Consider the following 21985-nt stretch of genomic DNA (forward strand, 5'->3'; position numbering starts at 1 on the left):
CTCAGGGAGTTTTTCCTTGCCACTGTTGCCTTCGGCTTGCTCACCAGGGACAAACTGACCATTTTGATTCATACAAATTCACATTTCATACAAACCTAAATAATTCTTTTGACTATGTAAAGCTGCTTTGCGGCAATGAAAATTGCTAAAAGCGCTATACAAATAAAATTGAATTGAATTGAATTGTTGTTAGCCTAAAAAGAAAAATAAACATAAATCTCAAAAATATCTAAGTATATATAAATAAATAAATAAAATTACCTCAGAAATCTTGTCAGGTTTACTCATGTTAGCTTTCTTGTTAGCGCTAGCAGAGACAGTTAACAATGAAGCTTAAAAATTCCCTCAGAAATCTTGTCAGGTTAGCTAATTTCAGCTGGCAAGGGAGCTAGCATTAGGACTACAGACTATAAGCATTTGTAAATATGACTATCCACAAATTAGGTGATCAACTGTATATTTAGCCAGTGTTAGCTGTGAGTTTAATTACTATTTGTAAATAATACTTGTTAGCTTAGTTTATGCTAACTAAATGGCCTATTTTTCTTTCAAAATCGCCTCAGAAATCTTGTCAGGTTTACTCATGCTACAGTAGCTTGCTTGACAGTGCTAGCAGAGACAGCTAATAGTGAAATTTATCAGGTTAGCTCATGTTAGCTGGCAAGTGAGCTAGCATTAGTGCTACAGATTATAAACATTTGTTAATAAGACTTCACATAAATTAGGCCATAATATATATTTAGCATGTTAGCATTTGATATTTATGATAATTTTTTTTATATAATACTTGTATACAACTGGTTAATTTAAAAATCGCCACACAAATCTTGTTAGGTTTACTCCTGCATGTTTGCTTGTTAGCGTTAGCGGAGACAGTTGATAATATAGCTTTAAAATCCTCTCAGAAATCTTGTCACATGAGTGCTACAGATTACAACCATTTGTCATTGAAATATGACAGTAGCTACCACCAAAATATTCTGAACTTTTGCAAAAAAAAATAAATAAAATAATATATATATATATATATATATATAATATATATATATATATATATATATATATATATATATTAAAAGATCCTATGAAAGGTTTTATCATTTTGAATAATGTTAGTTAGATTAATACAAAAATTTGTTAATGTAATTTAAAACATAGAGGCTCAATCATGTAATGGACCATTTCTGATAGCTTATGTTGGGTCATTGACTAGCAATGAAATTTTTGAAAAATCTATTAATGACGTAAGAATTCTGTAGGGAATTGCGTTATGTTTGCTAAGATGATGAAAATCATCTTTAAAATCCTGTTATGTCAAGCTAGAGTTAGCAGAAATTAGAAATACAGTATTAGCACTTTAAAAATCCTCTCAAAAATTGCATATTGGCTAGCTGACTACCAAAATTTATAGTATCTAAATGAGCAAATAACTCTTCTATGGATTTCTATATACATTCAATATTGCATTTTCACTCATTATCTATACCATTTTATTCCGTATACAGGTTTACGGGGCTGGAGCCCAAGGTGACTGCTAACCACTAAGCCACCATGCTGCCTAGATTATCGCATTACGGAGTAGTACAATGACAATAGGCTGTATTCGGCATTAAGCTCCAGATCAAACATGTCGATATATGGATTTACGACATGGAGACACACCCACATGCTCATCTATAGCCTTTCAGCCACACTCATTTACTCACTTTTTTATATATATAAATCTCTGACCATGAGAGGCTATTTCTGGTTAAAAGAAGAAAAATAAAATAAAACAAACAAAACAGCATCAACACCAGCACATGTTTTAACCACACTTACAAAAGCAACAACACAACACTCACCAGATTTTGCGAGGCATTGTGAGATCTTAAGCAAAGAGTGTGAAGAGCAACAGCAAGAAACATGGATTATGTATTTGCCTGTTCTGAGATTACTCTCTCTCTCTCTCTCTCTCTCTCTCTCTCTCTCACACACACACACACACACACACACACACACACACACACACACACACATTTTAATAATTCAAACAGCACTTATCTTCATTACATATACAAAACCTTGGCATAAACAGTTACACACACACACACACACACACACACACTTGATTGTGCTGTATCTCTGAATACTGCTCAGAGCAGTAGGTTAAAAACAGGCTTGCTTTGTAGTGTCAATCAAAGGGGACAAGATCTTCGGCAACAGCAGACTGCTTACAAACACACACACACACACACAATAATTTCCATGAATCCTGAAAAGAAAAAAGTGTCCATTGTAGTGTAAAATGTAAATTTTAGTACACATGATAAAATCTAAAAAAAGAGCAAACGTATGACGCAAACTGTGGTTTTATGGAAACAAGGAAAAATGCTGGAACAAAAGCCCAAAGAAACACCTGTGCCCACTCATATCAGCCAGCCTTGATGTTTATCGCTCTGGTTTTCATCTTCCTCATCTCCTCTCATTATGAAACCTGATCCTAAGATGTGGAAATGGGGACGAAAAAACGATGGCAATACAGCATGTCACATGTTTAAATTTCCCCCTCCCATCATACATGTAAGGAATGAAACGAGACAGCGTGTTCTTGACACAAAGTGCTTTATAGTCTAGTGATTAACCTAGTTAACCCAGTGTAAGTATGTATCCAATGTTGTAAACATTAAAGCACTTTTTGTAAGTCGCTCTGGATAAGAGCGTCTGCCAAATGCCTAAATGTAAATGTAAATGTAGTGACTTCAACGATTCAACGTCAACGATTTATCAGTTTAGATTTAGTAATGAATGCCACACCATGTTTTTAGTTAATGTTCTTTGCTGTGGAACATTCACATGACAAATTTGTTGCTGTTATTATATATGTTCCTTTCCTCCCCATCTTTTATCTTTTTAATCTCTTTAACATTCTGGGTTAGAACAGATTTTGTGTCATTCTATCATATTAAAAAGATTGTTGAACTTAACCTGATTGAGCCATCTCTACCAATTGGTTGACCTTTGCTATGCTATAAAGAACCTGCATGTTGCTGTGTCCTTACTGTAAATAGTATGCTTTTTTAATTCGTTCATAGCCTACCACAAAAAATAAATTGGATTTAATGCCTTCAAACATTTCTGATGCTGCACAATCACAAAAAAAATTAGCATTTAATTCACTTTTGCATACTTTTTATGTATTCATGATACTATCAAAACATTTTATTTATTGGTACCTTTCTACAAAGCATAAAACACCATAAAACCATAAACCGTAAAACTGTAATAATTAAATACAATAATAATAACACTAAAATATATAGTTAAGTTAAAATAAAACCAAATATGCTAGAGAATGTTCGGTGAGAGAGAGAGAGAGAGAGAGAGAGAGAGTGTGTGTGTCCAGGGGTGTATACTATGATTGGATAGCAGAAGAGAATCTAAAAGTATGAGTGGGTGAATAGATATAAACAAGGAAATAAAAATATTTATACTGTTGCCATGAAGTTGACATCCCAACCATTAGGAAGAGGGCTATAATGGTGTCTGTTTAAAATACACACACACACACACACACACACACACACACTGTTGTTTTTATTGCCCCAAGGAATAAAAAAATATGAATAAATATTCTTAATTACAATATTAATGGGTTATAATTAAAAGCACTAAAGAAAAACAATACAATGGCAATAGCCCTGAGAAACAACAAAGCAATAAATAGTCATCCATCAATCGCTTGTCCTGTGTTGGGTCTCAGGGGCCTGGAGTGCTTTTGGACAAAGGGAGGAAAGCAGAGTACCCAGAGGGAATCCATCAAGCACAGGGTTGACATGCAAAAACATACACACACACCGACCCGGGGTGAAATTTACCCCCCAACCCTGGAGGCCCCCATGCTGTCATGTTAATGACTCTGTATGTTAATATTCATTAAATCTTCATTTATCAAAAGCATGTCCATATGACTAAATAGTAAGCTTATTATTAGAAATGTAAGAATAATATATGCGAATAAGCGCATTAATGCTTTAAATTAGAGCTGAAGCTGATGTCAGAGCTGCTGTTATAGAAAATTCATCTACACCTTCTGACTAATCAGATTAGAAAATTCAATAATATAAACTTGTGATCAAATCAAACCTCTCTGCTATACTAATACCTCAGGGAATCTGAGAGGGACCCGAGAAGCAGATCCTTTGTATCATTTCTGAGGAAAGAATGAATGAATTGGATCTGGCTTTAGAATCAGCACTGAGAGGAATAAGAGGGACAAGATGCTGCTCTTTGATCTCAGTGTTAAGTTAAAATTTTTGTCTGTTTATTTACTTTTTTATTCACTTATTTATTTTATATATTTTATGTAAGATTTGAGGCACACCTACGTTGGGCCTACGTATTTCATGACCCTTATAAAATAATATTTGATGATTATATTTGTGTGTGTGTGTGTGTGTGTGTGTGTGTGTGTGCTTGCATGTGTGTGTTACTGCTCTACAAGTCTTTATTTACAGTACATCCTTTTTTTTCCATTCGTAATAGACACTTAGTGAAATTACTTGAGGAACTGCACTTCATTACTTTACTTAATTGCTTGTACTCTAGCATAATTACATGACATTATTTTTCTACTCATTTCATTTATATTTAGACCTTTAAAATGATTTTTACAAATCTCAAAGATCTCATATCTCTTAGTGTACACTGGGAAAATTATAAATGCATCAACAAATTTAAATTAAGAGCAAAATTCCCACTGAAGTGTTTTTTTTAAAAAAAATTATAAATGAAGGTAAAGATTGCTTATGCTTAAGCATACAGTATATTCTCTGCATTTTTTTTCACCCTCTTATAGTACATAACATTGATGACTTACCTGGCTTTCAGAGCTGCAACACTGGGTTTGTCAATCCTAGAAAGAGAAAGAAAGAGAGATATTAATACACATTGCAGTACTGTATATGCCTAAAACAAAAACATGATACAGTGAAACCTCGGATTGCGAGTAATGCAGTTTGCAGTTTGAAAAACGAACAAGTCTTGGTTTACGAGTATTACGCGTGCGCTTCTTGTTTTGACGCCAAGCATCACATGATCACAACTGAGCCAACGTTTTTTTTCCCTCTTGCGCTGTGGAATTGTGGGTAATTGTCTCCCCTGCTGGGTCTTATTGCTCGTCTTTTACTGGTATATTCAACATCCGTGCACGCTTGTATTGTTTACTATAACAATGTGACCACGTGTGTGTGTGCGCAAAACATATTTTATTTTGTGTCTGTATGCGTGTGTGTACAGCACGCATGTAATGCAAAAGCAAGTCTCATTAAGAGGTAAAAGATCCATTTTCTCTCTCTGTATCAGCCTGCTCTTTGTGCGCGCTCATTATTGGACACCGTGCCACACACACCCACACACACACCGTACAGACCCCTCCTACTTTCGCCGTTAACAAACACACACAGACACACACACACACACACACTCTTTTCCTCTGCTCTACACAGAAATTCTGCTCTGTCGCGAAGGTAAAGTGCAGGTTAATTTGTTTTATTTTTACTTTACAGCAGTGATTTCGTTAGTGTGTCGCTCAATCGAGTGTCATTAGAGAGATTTCTTGTTTGTACTCTATATAGGCCTACTTAGCAAAAAAACTGTATACATAACTTAAGAAAAAAAAACGTATTTTATTCTATTAAAAATATTTTAATATTAAATTTATTGATAAACAGAATCTTGGATTGTGAGTAAATTGGTCTGCGAGTGTTTTGCGAGTGTGTTTATGAATTTCATCTTGATATACGAGCAGGGTCTTGAAATACAAGTAGTATGCCTGTGCTTTGTCTGCCATGATCATGAATGAGCCAATGGTTCATCTCTCTCTCGTGCGGAGTGGAATTGTGGGTAAGCGTCTCCCATGCTTGGTCTCAGTGCACGTGCGTCACTCGTATGTATATTCAACACCCGTGTTGACTCTACAAGTGACACGTGTACTGTTTAGTAAACAGTGTGCCCTACAGTGTTTACTATAACACTGTGACCACGTGTGTGTGTGTGTGTGTGCCCTTTTTTTTCCATTTTGTGTTCAAGTATAGTGATTATAGGTCATTGTTGCAGTATAGTTACTAAAAAACAGTATATATACATTTACATTTACATTTAGGCATTTGGCAGACGCTCTTATCCAGAGCGACTTACAAAAAGTGCTTTAATGTTTACAACATTGGATACATACTTACACTGGGTTAACTAGGTTAATAACTAAGTACCATTAGTCCAACACATCTGATTTTTTTTTTTTTTTTTTTTTTTCGGGGGGGGTTAGTCCAAGTACTGGAGAAACTATATAAGCAAAGGCTGCTGAAACATTGACAACATTGCTGCCTTAAATAAATGTATTTATCTGACTTTTCAAACCTGTACAAATTCAGAATCTCCGAAGTGATATTTGAAATATTTGCTAGGGTTTCAGTCCTCATCAATGTGCTGCCTGTTTATTCATGTATATAATGGAGCTCAGTGTCTGGGACCAGTACAGAGCGTAAGGCGCGCTTATCAGGTTAAGAATGATGTGTTTTTCTCTTTAGAATTTTTTTATTATTACTATTTTAATGAAAACTTTAAAATATGCATATTTATGAACAGGTTTAAAAAAAAAAAAGGAAGTGACAGAAAGGTATCAGAATACCCAGTGCATCAAGAGCCTGCTTCACATGGTGCAAAGAGCATAAGGTTGTTAAGCCGATCCCCAAACTCTCCAGATCCCAATCCGATCACAAACCCCTGGGATGCGCCAGACAAACAAGTCAAATCCATATAGTCCCCGTCCCACAACCCACAGCACCCAAAGGATCAGCAGCTAATTTACCAGTACTAGATACCACAGCACACCCCCAGAGGTTTTGTCAAGCCACGCACCAAGGGAACAGAGCTCTCTCAGTCGCACAAGGGGAACCAACACAATACTGAGCTTAATGTTTTGGATTTTAATGTTTCAGGTGATTGGTGTATTTACTTAAATCACAATTGACCCAAACACCCTGTAACCTAAATGGTAGGAATACGAATAGATACCTTTACTCCCCTACATAACATCTCTTAACAGTACATTATAATTATAAAGGAAGTTCACACTGAGTGAGAGTGAAGCTTGTGGTTTAATATACAGTATGTACAAATATAATGACAAATTGAGGGGAATTAAGATGAAGTGATATGAAAAATCATTAATTCAAGTATTTTTAGTACGGATTTAGTCGAATTTATTACTGTGTATACATAGAGTTAGTAATGAGACAGGATTTTGATCATCAGGAAAACACCATCTGGCCTCGTGCTATGATGAAGATTCAAAAGGAGGTGTTGGAAACGCGTTTTGGGAACAAAGTGTTAACAGATTAGGATGTCATGCCCCGTTTTGTGCCGCGTCACCCACGTCAGCACCGGCACATTTATTTCTGTCAAAGGGACAAATTAGTTTACACCCAACCACCAAACGAGCACGCCGCCGTAATTTACACACAAACAAAACTAACTCGGAGTTGTTTCGAATGGAGGATGGTGTAGAGATGAGTTATGCTGCATCGCCATGGTTACTGTTTTGATGCAGCTTCTGATCAACATGGACTGTATGTATGTGTGTGTATGTGGGGGCGAGTGTGTGCGCGTGTGTGACCGTGAAACAGCAATAAGTGCGGATTGAACAGTTGACTTGACCAGTGAATGTGTGTGTACTTGTGTGTGTGGGAATGTTTTAATATAAATGTAGGGACCTGTTGTTTTGTTTTTTTTTATAAAACTTCATATTTTGGCTTCTGAAGTTAATTGTAGGGTTGGATTTAGATTATAAATATGATCTAAGAGCATTAGTCACTCTAGGAATGCAAAGTCTTAATTGGAACAGTAAGACAAACGTGTGTGCTTAATTCATCGAACAAGTCCAATATTACACAACAACAACGTCATCACATGATACACACTACAGGAGCCAAGAGACAAACTCGTGACATTCTTGTCAAGAATTTGTCACGATCATGGTGGATCTTACAGATTCTTATACCTACTTAATACTGATGTGTTTGAGTGTGTGTTTGTCTGATATTTTATTTTGGTTGTGTTAATGTTCCCATGCTCATGCTCAAGTTCTTCCTCATTCCTTGTATGCCAATATTTTCTCCAGATATCTATAAAACCTCCTTCCTTTTTGTCTACATAAGGTTAATGGCTTATGCTGTTTGATGTAGCAGATGTACAGTACGTGATGCATATGTACTCGGTACATTTGGCTTAATCCTTTATAGAGAATTAATTTGGAAATTCAAAATTTTAAGCCTTTGTTTTTACCTTTTTTATTATTGTTGTTATTTTTATTTTGCAAATCAAGGTTAGTGAGTTAGTAATATATGGTAATATACCCGTCTAGGGTAAAAAAAAAAAAAAAGAAGAATACAAAATGTGGATGCTTATTTATTCATCTTTTATACAGTTATTCTGTATACAGAGTTGTGGTGAGCCTTGAGCCTATTATAGGCAGCTCTTACAGTAGGGCACGTACACCCTAGACAGGATGTCAGTCCATCATAGGGCAGGGCACACACTCGTATACACACACAATATACACAAATACTAATGTATGTCTTTGGACTTTAGGAGGAAACCAGAGTACCCGGAGGAAACCCACCAAGCACGGAGAGAACATGCAAACTCCATGCACAGGGAATTGAACCCAGACCCCGAAGATTCAAGGTGACAGTGCTATATTTAAAACTATATTAAATAATATATAATTAAATATAAAAATATATTTTAGAAAATATCTAAAATATATTACAGATAAAATGTACATTTATTTAAATGTAAAAATATCACTCACTCATTTTCTATACCACTTTATCCTGTATTCAGGGTCGCCGGGACCTGGAGCCTATCCCAGGAGACTTAGGGCACGAGGCGGTGTACACCCTGGACAAGGTGCCAACACACATACTGTACACACACTATGGGCAATTTGAAAATGCCAATTAGCCTAATCTGGACTGTGGGAGGAAACAGGAGTACACAGAGGAAACACACCATGCACGGGGAGAATATACAAACTCCATGCACACAGAGACGGGAAATCGAGCCTGGCCGGGAATCGAACCCGGACTCTTGTTGCAAGGTGACAGTGCTAACCACAGCCTTATATTAAAATATAAAAATACAAAAATACTTAATTTAGTAGCCCAGTGTAACTCTTCAACCAATTAAGGGGTTGAGCCTAAAATACCTTCCGTTAATTAAGCGACAAACTTTCTGACACTCCATCACGTGTTTGCATGTAATTGTGTCTCTCTTGATACAGTTTCAACAGTCAGTGTGCATCTGCATAGATTGTACTCACACTAGTTTTGCTCATGATTACGGTGTTTTATTTACTAAAGTATAAGACGTAAAAGTCGTTATCCTTAATATCCTCTTCCATCTGATATTTTCATCAGAAATCTCTGATAATGAGCTCTCTTTACATTTTAATGTATATACACATATATACATATATACACGCATACACTCACCTAAAGGATTATTAGGAACACCTGTTCAATTTCTCATTAATGCAATTATCTAATCAACCAATCACATGGCAGATGCTTCAATGCATTTAGGGGTGTGGTCCTGGTCAAGACAATCTCCTGAACTACAAACTGAATGTCAGAATGGGAAAGAAAGGTGATTTAAGCAATTTTTAAGCGTGGCATGGTTGTTGGTGCCAGACGGGCCGGTCTGAGTATTTTACAAACTGCTCAGTTACTGGGATTTTCACGCACAACCATTTCTAGGGTACAAAGAATGGTGTGAAAAGAGAAAAACATCCAGTATGCGGCAGTCCTGTGGGCGAAAATGCCTTGTTGATGCTAGAGGTCAGAGGAGAATGGGCCGACTGATTCAAGCTGATAGAAGAGCAACTTTGACTGAAATAACCACTCGTTACAACCGAGGTATGCAGCAAAGCATTTGTGAAGCCACAACACGCACAACCTTGAGGCAGATGGGCTACAACAGCAGAAGACCCCACCGGGTACCACTCACTACAAATAGGAAAAAGAGGCTACAATTTGCACGAGCTCACCAAAATTGGACAGTTAAAGACTGGAAAAATGTTGCCTGGTCTGATGAGTCTCCATGTCACAAAGCTTGAATAATTTCAAATTGGTTTCTTGAACATGACAATGAGTTCACTGTACTAAAATGGCCCCCACAGTCACCAGATCTTAACCCAATAGAGCATCAACTGCAAGATGCTATCCTATCAATATGGGCCAACATTTCTAAAGAATGCTTTCAGCACCTTGTTGAATTAATGCCACGTAGAGCTTAGGCAGTTCTGAAGGTGAAAGGGGGTCAAACACCGTATAAGTATGGTGTTCCTAATAATCCTTTAGGTGAGTGTATATACAGTGTGTATGTATGCATGCTTGGTTTAAAGTTTAGCTATAAATGGCTGAGCATGGCCATGGTGTGCAAATTAAAAAGAGAACATTGTGTCATGGAATCGCAGCAAATCAATTGTGTGTTGTTTTTTTTCCTTTATAAACTCCCTGACTCCTGTTACTTCATCATCTCTCATCAGCGTGTATGTGTGTGTGAGAGTGTGTTTGTGCGTCTGCGTGTGTGATAAGATCTGTGTGGTAGTCTTTTTGATTACCAAATAACCAGCGAGTACAAACAATGCAAGACAGGGACGCGGCTAAAACCGTGGCACAGCTTGTTCAATTTCCTGCTTCGCTCGCCTCGCTAGATAAGGTAAATAAAACGAAACTGTGTTTTAGCTCCATTTACATAATGGCAGACAGATTTTACAATATGTCTTTGTTCTTGTGTCGAATGAAAGACATTAACGGATCTGTAACGAGTCCCCCGGGTGACAGGCAAACATCTGTTTCTGTACGTTAAACCTCATGGAACAAGGATTGAAATAGACATCATTAGAAATAATATAATCTCACACAATATAATCTCTCACACACACACACTCTTATTAACATAACTTATTCTCCATAGAGACGTCCTGGCCTATCGAGAACGCATGATATGCAAACTATAAGGAAAAAGAGATACCTGTGCAGCTGAATATCTCAAGGACGTATTTAAATATCACAATTATTTATATCACAATAACAGCACATTCAGAGTTTTATTCCGCGCACGCCTCTGCACTTTTCTACTACATTCCCAACTTTTCATTTACTTCACATCTACTGTAATATCGTGGAACATCCATAAAACTAGTTATTTCCTGTTACCTCTTAGGTTATATCAGCTACAACTAGTCATTCTTTCACTTTCTATTTTCTGAATGTTACTATTATTGAAACAAGTTAGCAGAGCTCCTCTAAGGGGTATCTATTAATGATCGGGTGATGAGCTAATACTGAGCCACACCCGTCCAGAGAACAACACCAACAGGCCGTTCTTCTTATATGAGGTCACATTGGAGGGAAATCCAATTGACTTGTTTAAATCCTGGTCAATCATTTTTTGATTGTGCATGGAAACCAATCTGAACATCTAAAACATGATAGAAAGGCAGTCATGTATAACTTTATAGCAAACAAGACAAATTGTCTTCCTGAAAAGTGCCTTCCATCCTGAAAAGTTTCTATTGTCTTAAAACAAGTTACAGTTCAATAAGCATCTCCTCATAGCAAACATCACATCAAATCAGATCAATCATATACACCAATCACATTAACATTAATGCATGCTGTAATGCCATTCTATCTGGGCCAGCACTGATGTTTTTTTGTCCATTTATGGTGCAATGGCTTTACTGTAAAATCAGACTAGACTTAATGTGATAATCTGTGTTGTTATTCAAATGTTATTCAATTCACCTGACAGTGGTGCTTTATGGCTGATCAGTTTATATAAAAAATACATATTCAGTGACACTAAATTCTGAATTATTTTTTTTTCACACATTTATCACTGTTTACTTAAAAATAAAATCACACTTCATTCATGTGTTAGCAAGGGAGGTGTGATGATTTTATTTGTTTTTCCTTAATGAATGAAATCATCATTTAAAAACTGCATTTTGTATTTACCTGGGTTATCTTTGTATAATAGTAAACTTTGTATAATTAAAAAAATCTGAATCTTTTTAAGTGTGACAAATATGCCAAAACAAGGGAAGAGGGAAATACTATTTAACTGTGCCGAATATCCTGGAAAAAAACGTATAAGTCCTGCTCTTGAATTATTCAAAATGAGGGAATGAAGTACTGTTATGGCCGGACAATCAGTCTCCATATTATAATCTCAAACTGGAATAACAATAACAGGGAATGGCTTGGATCTTCTGCATGTGTACTGTATTAACAAAAATGTGAAAATAAATTAGATTTCATGCACACAAATTAACAAAAAAACGAAAACGAATTGTATCTCAAGCACATACTGTACAATATCATTTTGAGCTCTTGAACTAAATAGTGGCTTTAAAACATATTTGTTCTTTCTATAACCAATCCAGGGTTCCATAGCATGTGATACGGCATGACTTACTATAATCACCCAGTACTTATATTATTCTCGTATAAACAGCATGTTTGCTTACACCACAGCAATTTGCCAATGATTACAATTTTTCATTTCATTTTATTAAAGATCTTATCAGTTTACACCTAAGATTTATTGTTCAGAGAGACAAGTTGCAATTTAGTTAAAATAAACTGATACACAATATTTCCCCCAGTCTCTCTCTCCTTCTTTAAAAAATCATCTCTACATAATCCATTACATGGTTTACTTTACTATACAGCACACATTATGAGTCAGCACACAGTAGTAAGTCCCTGTGTATACGCTGTTACTATGGAAACAACAACATATTCGAATGAGTGCAAAAAAAACAAACAAAAAAATGTTTAACTTAATTTAAACATGTCAGTAAATGATCAACACTAAAATCAGTTGAATTTTCAAGAGTGCATGTATTTTACGGTATATACAGTCTATATATGTGATATAGATCACATATATAGACTGTATATATATATATATATATATATATATATATATATATATATATATATATATATATATTTTTTTTTTTTTTTTTTTTTTATTATTCTTTTTTTTTTTTTACTCTTTTACTCCTTCACATTAATAAACCCAATATGTTTTAAATTATTAATCTCACCCAAAAATATTAAGGCAATATTACATTCTAAAAGTCAAAATGATTCACAAAAGATTTTCTTGTTTAAAGAAAAAAAACTCTACAACCCTGCTTGTGGGGTGGCTGCAACGCACTCGTCCTGCATCAAACTTTAACTCACTGCATCAGAAAATCAAACAACTTAAATACGAAACTCAAACGTAATCAGATCTATTCAGACCGAGAGCCACTGTAAGTCCGTGTACTTTATCAAGGCCAGGAAATGGAACGTACCAGCCGATTCCCCCGAAAGACACGCTCCTCTTTCTCCTAAGCATGACGACTGCACCAGCTGGGTCCAACTCCTACATACAGACTTTCTCATACACTCTCACACCTCACCTGGACATGCTGACGCACGACTGTGCACTTTTAGAGGGCGAGACGGAAAGAAAGTCAAGGGAGGGGCGAATGTTTACACGTTTCTGTTGCAGCTTTGCAGAATTTGGCTTGGTCTCAATCACTCAGCATCGCTTTCTGGGGTTTATCTCACTATTACTCTATTTCACTTTCTGCTTGTTGCTTTAGTTGTATTTTAATACAGCTAACCAAGTGCAGTAAAATACATTTCTATAGAATAATAAGAGCTATAAGAGCAACAGAAAATAATGTACAGTGTTTAAAGGCGCTAAATATATGTACACAGGCTTTTGGACTTTTGGTTTAATAATTCTATATTCTACAACCTTGTTCATGTTGTCAAAATAAACAAATTGAAGGTAATATGGTGTGGAAAATATACTGTCAAGGTCAAATGCCTTTTGTGTTTGGTAAATTGACTGTTTTTTTTTTTTTTTTTTTTTTTAATGATATAAGGCTTAAATACATCAAAGGAGTTTTAAAAAATTATGTCTGAAAAGCACTTTTAAACGTCTCTACAATGGCCTGAAGTTTGACGTAACATACAGTCAGTCATATGTAAAAGTTACTGTTCCGCCTTTTTATTATGTAAAAGCATAATAGAAATCATCTGATCATAGCGGGTTTTAGTATTAACCAAATATAACTTTAGATGAACACCATCATATAGCTTTTTTTCACTGTGCCATTATTTATATATTAAAAAATAAAACCATAAAGAAAATAGAAAATATATTGGCGATAATAAGCACACCCCATGATTTAATAGCTTGTAGATTCACGTTTATAAGCAATAGCATAAAGTACTGTAATCGTTTCCTCTAAGACTTGATCATGCAGGAAATTATTAAGGAATGTTGGTAGATTCTTCTTTACAACAGTGCTGGAGTTCAGTAAGGTTCACTAGCTTCTGCTGTCAATGTTTGTTGTTGTTGGTCTTTCGGCTGCTCCTAGCAAGGGGTCGCCACAGTGGAATACCCAGTCCGCACTACAACCGGATACCCATCCTGACGCAACCCTCCTAATTCCAGTGGCTGGAGTTTGGGCACTGCCTGGGATTCGAACCCGGGCCTTCCGCATGGCAGGCAAAACACCTACCACTAAGCCACCAGTGCCCCAAAGTGTCAATATTTTGTGTTAATCCTCTTGGACATGGACTTCACCAGAGCTGCACACGTTGTTGCTGTGATCCTCTTCCACTCCTCCATAATGATATCATGGAGCTGCTGGATGTTAGACACACAGCACCTTAAGCCACCTTCCGCTTAAGGATGCCCCACATGTAGGTCTGGAGACGTACTCGGCAACTGACAAACACACGAATATGATGAATAGGTCACGTGACTGTATGGTTAAAGATGTACAGCTGTTATCACTAAGGTGGTGTACTCACTTCTGGGCCAGCTATTCTGACCATAATAGCAATGGCTGTATGTTAAGTTATTTTCAGTAAATCTGTACTATTATACAAACTGCACTGACTCTACTCTAAAATATATCCAAGTTTCATTTCAATAGTATTGTCCTATATAAAGATGTTCTAAAATTTTGCTGAAATTAGAGGGGTGTACTTACTTTTGTGATTGGGCGTAATGTATTTTGGGAGGTTGTTTTTGCCTAATACTGAGACTTCCTATGATTAGATGACATTTATGGTATTTTTGCACACAAAAAAGTTTTTAGAAATGGGAACAAATGTATTTACTGTGACAGTCTGTTTAAATCCATCTCTAGGATTTACAGAGAATGGTCTAAAAAAAAAAAAAGAAAGAAACTAGCCAGTGAGCTGTCTAGTTTGAATGAATAAAAATGCCTTGTTGATGCCAGAGGTCAAAGGAGAATGATCAGTCTGGTTCGAGCTGATATAAAGTGAATAGTAACTCAAATAACCTTGAGACAACAGAAGTATGTTGAAGAGCATCTCTGCACACACAACATGTTGAACCTTGAAGCAGATGGACTACAGCAGTAGAAGACCACACCTGGTGCCACTCCTGTCATCTAAGAACGGGAAACCGATGCTAGAAGTCACATGGACTCACCAGAATTGGGCAACAGAAGACTGGAATGAACATTACCTGGACTAATGAGTCTTGATTTTTTTCAACATTCAAATGATAGGATCAAAATTTGGCATAAACAACATGATGCCATGGATCCATCCAACCGAAGCAACGGTACAGGCTGGTGGTGGTGGTGGTGGGAGTTTTTCTTGAAACACTTTGGGCCCCTTAGTATCAGCTGAACATGGGTGAAGTGCCATCGCCTTCCAGGGGATTGTCCATCATGTCCATTCTCATCATCTTAAACTGGTTTCTTCAAAATGACAATAGGCTTAAAAGCTCACCGTACAATGTTTCCAGCACATTGTTGAATCTATGCCATGAAGAATCAAGGCAGTTCTGAAGGCAAAATGGGTCCAACCCAGTATTAACAAGATGCACCTAAAAAAGTGGCCGGATAGTGTATATACAGTATACAGTACAGTGAGCAGTAGGCCACAGGAGTCTACAAGTAACAAAAGTAACATTTCACTTACAGTGTAAGTATCGTTAACTGATTTGCTTGAATCTTCAGCTGGGATTGCAAATACAGTACATTTATTGTGTTGGAGGAATTCCAGCAGAATGCAACCCAATCAGCTGAGTAACAAGAGTTATGTTGTGCTCAAAGCACATTGCAGAGAATTCAAACACCACCGCTCTCTTCATTTCCTTCCTTCAAGAGCGACGTGCACCTCTCTGATGTGCTGATATGGTTTTCTGATCAAAGCCATGCCTGCCATTTGAATGGGAACTCGTTGTCTGATTCACTCCATCTCAGGACAGCTGAAGTGCTCAGGGTGGATAATGGATCGTGATCGTCATTGTGGACGCGTATCCTCTTCACTCATAGTCTGCTGCTGCTCTTGGTGGTTTAGTTCTGAATGTGTCAGAACATCGATCGTGTGTTAATGAGATGAGAAGCATCCGTTGAACTTTTCTCTTTCGGCTGTTGTAGTGGGTGAGACTTTTTATGGCTGGCAGTCTTGTTGAAAGCAGTTCTTGATTGATTAATGGGAATTAAATTGCACATAGTAATGTCACACCTACAAACACATGCACACACACAGAGGCACATTCTGTCAGGGTGAGTCAGACCTAAACCAACAAGTGTGTGTACGTACATGACATAAAAAAATGGACCAGAACCAATTTGTGTAACCTTTCCATTGAACCTTTAATGTGAAGTTTTTGGTTTATACTGTAAATTTTACTTATACTTTTCCTGTTTGTAACGTAATTGTCAATGCAACAGGTCCAGACTCGGTCAGTCCACTGATTTCAGCTCCTCCTGGACGGTTCCCAGGCATGTCCAGGAAAGCCACTTGCCAATCTTGAAATCTCTCCTTGGGTCCTGGGTTTGTCCTACGGTCTCCATAAAAAAACTAACTCATTTCGTTTGGAGGAGCAGTGTCTCTCCACCAAGCTCCTCACTTTCTGCAGCATGGTAGAGCCATTACCCCATCTCATGACCTTAAGTAAGACAATCAGATAGATAAGATACTTGCATTCTGTGTTATGATGTTTTTCTGTTTCTAAATAGAATGACTTTCTGCAGGTGTTGCTTACATTTGTCAACACTGAGAGACAGGAACTTCATGTTTTTCTAATATTCCTATATTTGCAGTATATACAACTGTTAGTTCTGACCGAATAATCTGATTGGACGAGAGACTTTCCACAAATCGTGATATTTAGCATAACAGCACTGGGACATTTAACTACTGTATATGCATCACTCCGTACCACAGGTGTCCTAAAAATCGTTAGTTACACTAACTATCTGTACTGACAGTATAATAACTGTCAGTCGCAGCGTGGGTGAAAGTAGGTCTGTATGGTCCGTAGTACTGAGGAGAGAGCAGCTGCCTGCCAAAACCCACCTTCAAAACCAGTTCCGGTAGCACTTTTAGCAAGAAACACGTCTCATATGTCATCTTTAACAATACTTTGTGTCTTTAATAAAAGATTCTAAGTTGTTTTGAATTGCCTCTGAACTTTTGGCCATGTTGTTTTGTCCAAGGTTACCGTGAGCTACAAGGCTAACTTGTATCTCTCATTCCTCTCTAACCCCTGATCAAGGGCACTACTTGGTGTGTGGTACAAGGGATTATACATCCTACTGTACATTGCGCACTAACTTTAGATTTAATGCGTTTTGGGATTTAACCCCAGAACCTAGAAGTTACTTGATATTCTAAAGCAGAATAAGTGGAAATATAAGTTATTATATGGTTTATTCTCCTCACCTTTTGGCTACCGGTGAAAATTTTAAACTCTGCCACTCCTGTCGAAAACGGATCATAATCTGTTGATTTAAAAAAAAAAAAATTTTGCAGAACTGTTGTATAAAAGCAATATAACACTCAATGCCATGCTATGGAACTGGATATCAGCACAGCTGTGATATGTTTGCATAACCGCCATGTTGATATTCAGCACAACAGCACCCCTTGTGTGATACTTTTGACTATACCTGCGTACTGCTACAGTTATTGCTGTGAACAAAAGACAAAGCATACATTATGAAATCATTTTTTAAACCGCTATAAAATATCCTTACATATCCGATCATCTTCGGGAGCTCTTGCAGACCCTGATTGTCTTATACCACCACATTTGTAAGATTTGAAAAAAAAAAATGTACCAGAAACCTACAACGGCAAACTAATAAAATAACCTGAACTGATCTGTTTGTCCATCTCAAAGGTTCACTGAGATCATGCTAAATAATATGAATGTTTTTCCACATTCCACACAAACAGTAGTGGAAAAAGACACGCCCTTTATGGAGTCTGGCACCAAACAGTTCATGATGTTTATGTATCCACAAATATGAACTGGCAATTTTATAAACAGCATGCAAGCGTTAAAGTCAGATTAGCGTATATTCGGCTATAAAACCTCTGAATCTTGTTTTGATTTAGTTTGTCTTTTATTTTTACAATAAAAAAACTGCAAGTGCGTCATCGGGGATGCAAGGGTGGAAACTCCTTTAAGCAGCATCATGCATAAAACTCAATTAAATCAATCAAAAGTTAAGACTCGAGGAAAGGAACGAAGTACAGTAAACTGTACTTTTCAAGTTAAGTCCAGCCTTTGTTTGTCACATATACTGTACTGCACAGTAAAATACTTTAGACTTCACATATCCCAGCTTTTAATTAGTAGGCAGGGGTCAGAGTGCAGGATCAGCCATTATACGGCAGCACAGGAGCAGACAGGGTTAAGGGCTTTGCTGTTTATTTTCTTTATTTTACAAAAGCACATTGTTTTGTGGATATTGTAAGTATACATGAAAAAAAGTAGACCCTTTACAGATTCAAATGATGTACAACACTAATGTGTATGATTAATCATGACGGAGCATTTTAAACTCTTTTCACGGTTACCAGAAAAAATGCACTTTTTGCCGCCGGCGGCAAGTCAGACTCCTAAGGGTTAAGGGCCCAACAGCGGCCTCGAACCGTTGACCTTCCGATAAGTAACTCAGAGCCTTATCGCACTAAGCCACCCCCGCTCCTGAGCTATATGCTAATTCAAAGAAGAATAAACACAACAGATGCAAATAAAACCAGGAACATAAAAACATAGTGCTAAGCGAGACATGCAGGATTTAGGTGGAACGCCATCACCAAACAGCCATAAGATTAAAACCACTGACAGGTGAAGAGAATAGCACTGATTGTGTTGGGGATCAATTTTTTAAAAATTTATTAATTTAACATGTTAGAAAAAGGAAAAAAGTTCAAGTGCAACCACTTTTTTTTTTGTTGCACCAAATGGTTGCCAGAGTATGAAGTGAAGTGTCACCTGATTTCTCCTCCAAATGAATCCAAAAAGCTTCTGTCATTTTTATTCGGTCGACCATCTAAACAACTAATGTACTAATCTGGACAAACCTTCTGATTTTAGAAGTGTGACCATTCAAACTAAATCAACATGAGTTAAGAATGTTTTTTTTTTTTCTCATGAATATTTATCTCAGAAGCTGGAAGAGAACCGCATCACAAACATGATATCAAAGATCTGCTTCTGGTGGAAATCCTGGGTTAGGATCTCAGCAGCTTGGAAAAGAGACGAATTCTGAGCATAAACGATAATGTGGTCTTGTCTGATAAATCGCTTTCGTTCATTGCCAGAGCATTTTGTCAGAGCATTTCTTAATGTTGGGATGTTTATCCTCCCTTAATCACTTAAATGTTCAGGAACTGTTTGAGGAACATGACAAAGATTTCAAGGAATTGATGTCCCAGTCCTGATCAAGCCTCTGTGGGATGCACTGGACAAACAAGTCCGATCCATGGAGGTTCCACCTTACAACTTGTTGGTCTTAAATGATCTGCTACTGATGGCTTGGTGCCAGATACCACACACACCTTCAGACGTCTAATGGAGTCCATGTCTCGATGGAACAGGGGAGGTCTATATAATATTAAGAATGGTATGGCTGGTCGGTGAACTCAGACAAAAAATGTGTATGTGAATACATACATGCATCCGTGAAGAGATTTGCATTGGCTTATAAATGCTGTTTGTAGTTTGGCGTCTCTGTGATGCAGTCTCCACAGCCTCTCCTCTTGCCAATGGTGAGCAAACCACTGTCCTGCTCCAGCGAACGGAGGGAATGACATCCGTCAAGAGGCACGAGGGAAAATTGAAGCTTTCAGTGCCACCAGCGGGGGTGGCAATGTTCTCTGTGCTGCAATTGGGAGGAGTGGCAAAGCCTGGGAGAGAGCAATTCTTTTTGCAGATGTTAGAGGCAGAGCAATGTTCTTAATGAGGCATGGTGGCATAGCAATGTTCTCAGCTGGGCATGGTGACAGAACAGGGTATGGTTGTAAAGCAGTGATCTCATCAGGGCATGGTGGCTAAGCAGTATGCTCATCGGGGCATGGTGGCACAACAGGTTTCTCACCAGGGCATCGCAAGCAAAGGTAGGAAGAGAAGACAACGCTGAAAACAGGGACTCTCTGAAGCTAAGACAGCTGAAAACTGAACATATCCCTCAAAACTCAGAGCATTTTAGACTATTTTTGCTTTTTTGCTGTTTTTTTTTTCATAAGCATATATAGGGCTCAGGATTGTGCGATATAAAGTGACATATCCTTTTATTCATCACAACATAGACAATATGATGAGCAGAATTTTAGTTCATTTTAACCAACTATACAAACATAACTGAGCAAATGGAGTAAAGCCAAATGTAACAGAGTTAGAGTAGCGTTTCTTCTTCGCAAATCTACTCAAGCAAAAGTAAAAAAGTATGATGCAAGAAAGTATAGCAACAAAAATACACAATAGTTGCAAGCAACAATGAGCGGGCTCAAGCACCCTGCATTATCGCCACCCGGGCACACCAGAAAGACAGTGGGCACATGCATTTAAAGGGGATATCCCAATACCATTATGATATGATTTAAGAAAAGTTTTAGTTAAATGTAACTCGTTACCACTCGCCTCTGTTCCCATGTTCCAGGGATGGTAAAATTGACCCTTTATAAAAACAACAATAACTTTTGTTCTATCTGACATATGCGAAAATCCCAGTGGCTTCCATATAAGCACATATAAATCTTTTATCATTGACCTAAGCTGTGTACGTTCTTGCCATCTTTCCAAACAGCTTAATGAGTGATGTTCTTCTTGAACAGAAATAGAGAGAAGGAGGGATACATACAGGGGAAAAAGAGAAAGAAAGAAAGGAAGAGAAAGAAGCTAAGTGAGACAGAGACTGCGTGATGGAGAGAACTGGCACGCTGCCAGGGAAGCAGTCATCTCAAGGTTAATCAGGAAATACAGATGGAGGGTAAGAAAAGGAAGGAAAGAATGAGAAAGGACGAATGAAAACTGAACCAGGCTGCTGATTATGGAAGCGTGCTGAGTTTAACTTTAGGCACTGCAGCCTTGGATTTCATTTCGATTTCACGAGCAGAATCCACAGAGAACTGTTTTATTGGTTTTTTTGTTTGTTTTCCCAACTTGTCATAATGAATATGCAAATGGTTCAGGTTCTTTTTCGAAAGTATGAAGAATAAGAGGACGGAGTGAGACGCACCGTGGGAGGCAGGATGTGAGTGTGTGAACTCGGCAGGTGTTTTATTAAGATAAATCCGAAAGTCAGAAGCGAGAGTTCGTAGCAGGGGTCAGACGGAGTAATCACAGACATTTCCGTGCCCACGGATCAGGCACACAGGCGCGCTTAAAGAACAGAAAAAGCGATGAGAATACAAAAACTCTGGTGCGTAAAGAGAACGGCTTGATAACACCAGGGACAAGAAATGGCGCCATACAAAGCGCCTCGTTTATCAAGTTGATATGTTCATAAATCATTCATCGGTGCATTTACACAAGAAAAGCGGTGTTCATGAAAGTCCTGTATTCTCTAAAAAAAAAAAAAAAT

At 37.4% G+C, this 21985-nt stretch overlaps 1 protein-coding gene across 2 annotated transcripts in view; it reads right to left on the minus strand.

Moving 5' to 3' along the window:
• The window catches only part of rap1gap2a (RAP1 GTPase activating protein 2a), a 142246-nt gene that overhangs the window by 101901 nt on the left and 18360 nt on the right, over window positions 1–21985 (minus strand). Inside the window, exons 1-2 of one of the 2 annotated variants that reach the window (XM_053507035.1) lie at window positions 13415–13517; window positions 4859–4894 (exon numbers count right to left, since the gene is read on the minus strand). In XM_053507035.1, coding sequence (XP_053363010.1) covers window positions 4859–4894; window positions 13415–13458 — 80 coding nt within the window. In that variant the 5' untranslated portion in view covers window positions 13459–13517. Of the gene's footprint in view, window positions 1–4858; window positions 4895–13414; window positions 13518–21985 lie in introns of those variants that run through there. The other variant, XM_053507036.1, reaches the window with a different exon arrangement.

This window comes from Clarias gariepinus, chromosome 11 (assembly GCF_024256425.1).
Source record: "Clarias gariepinus isolate MV-2021 ecotype Netherlands chromosome 11, CGAR_prim_01v2, whole genome shotgun sequence".
Taxonomy (NCBI): domain Eukaryota; kingdom Metazoa; phylum Chordata; class Actinopteri; order Siluriformes; family Clariidae; genus Clarias; species Clarias gariepinus.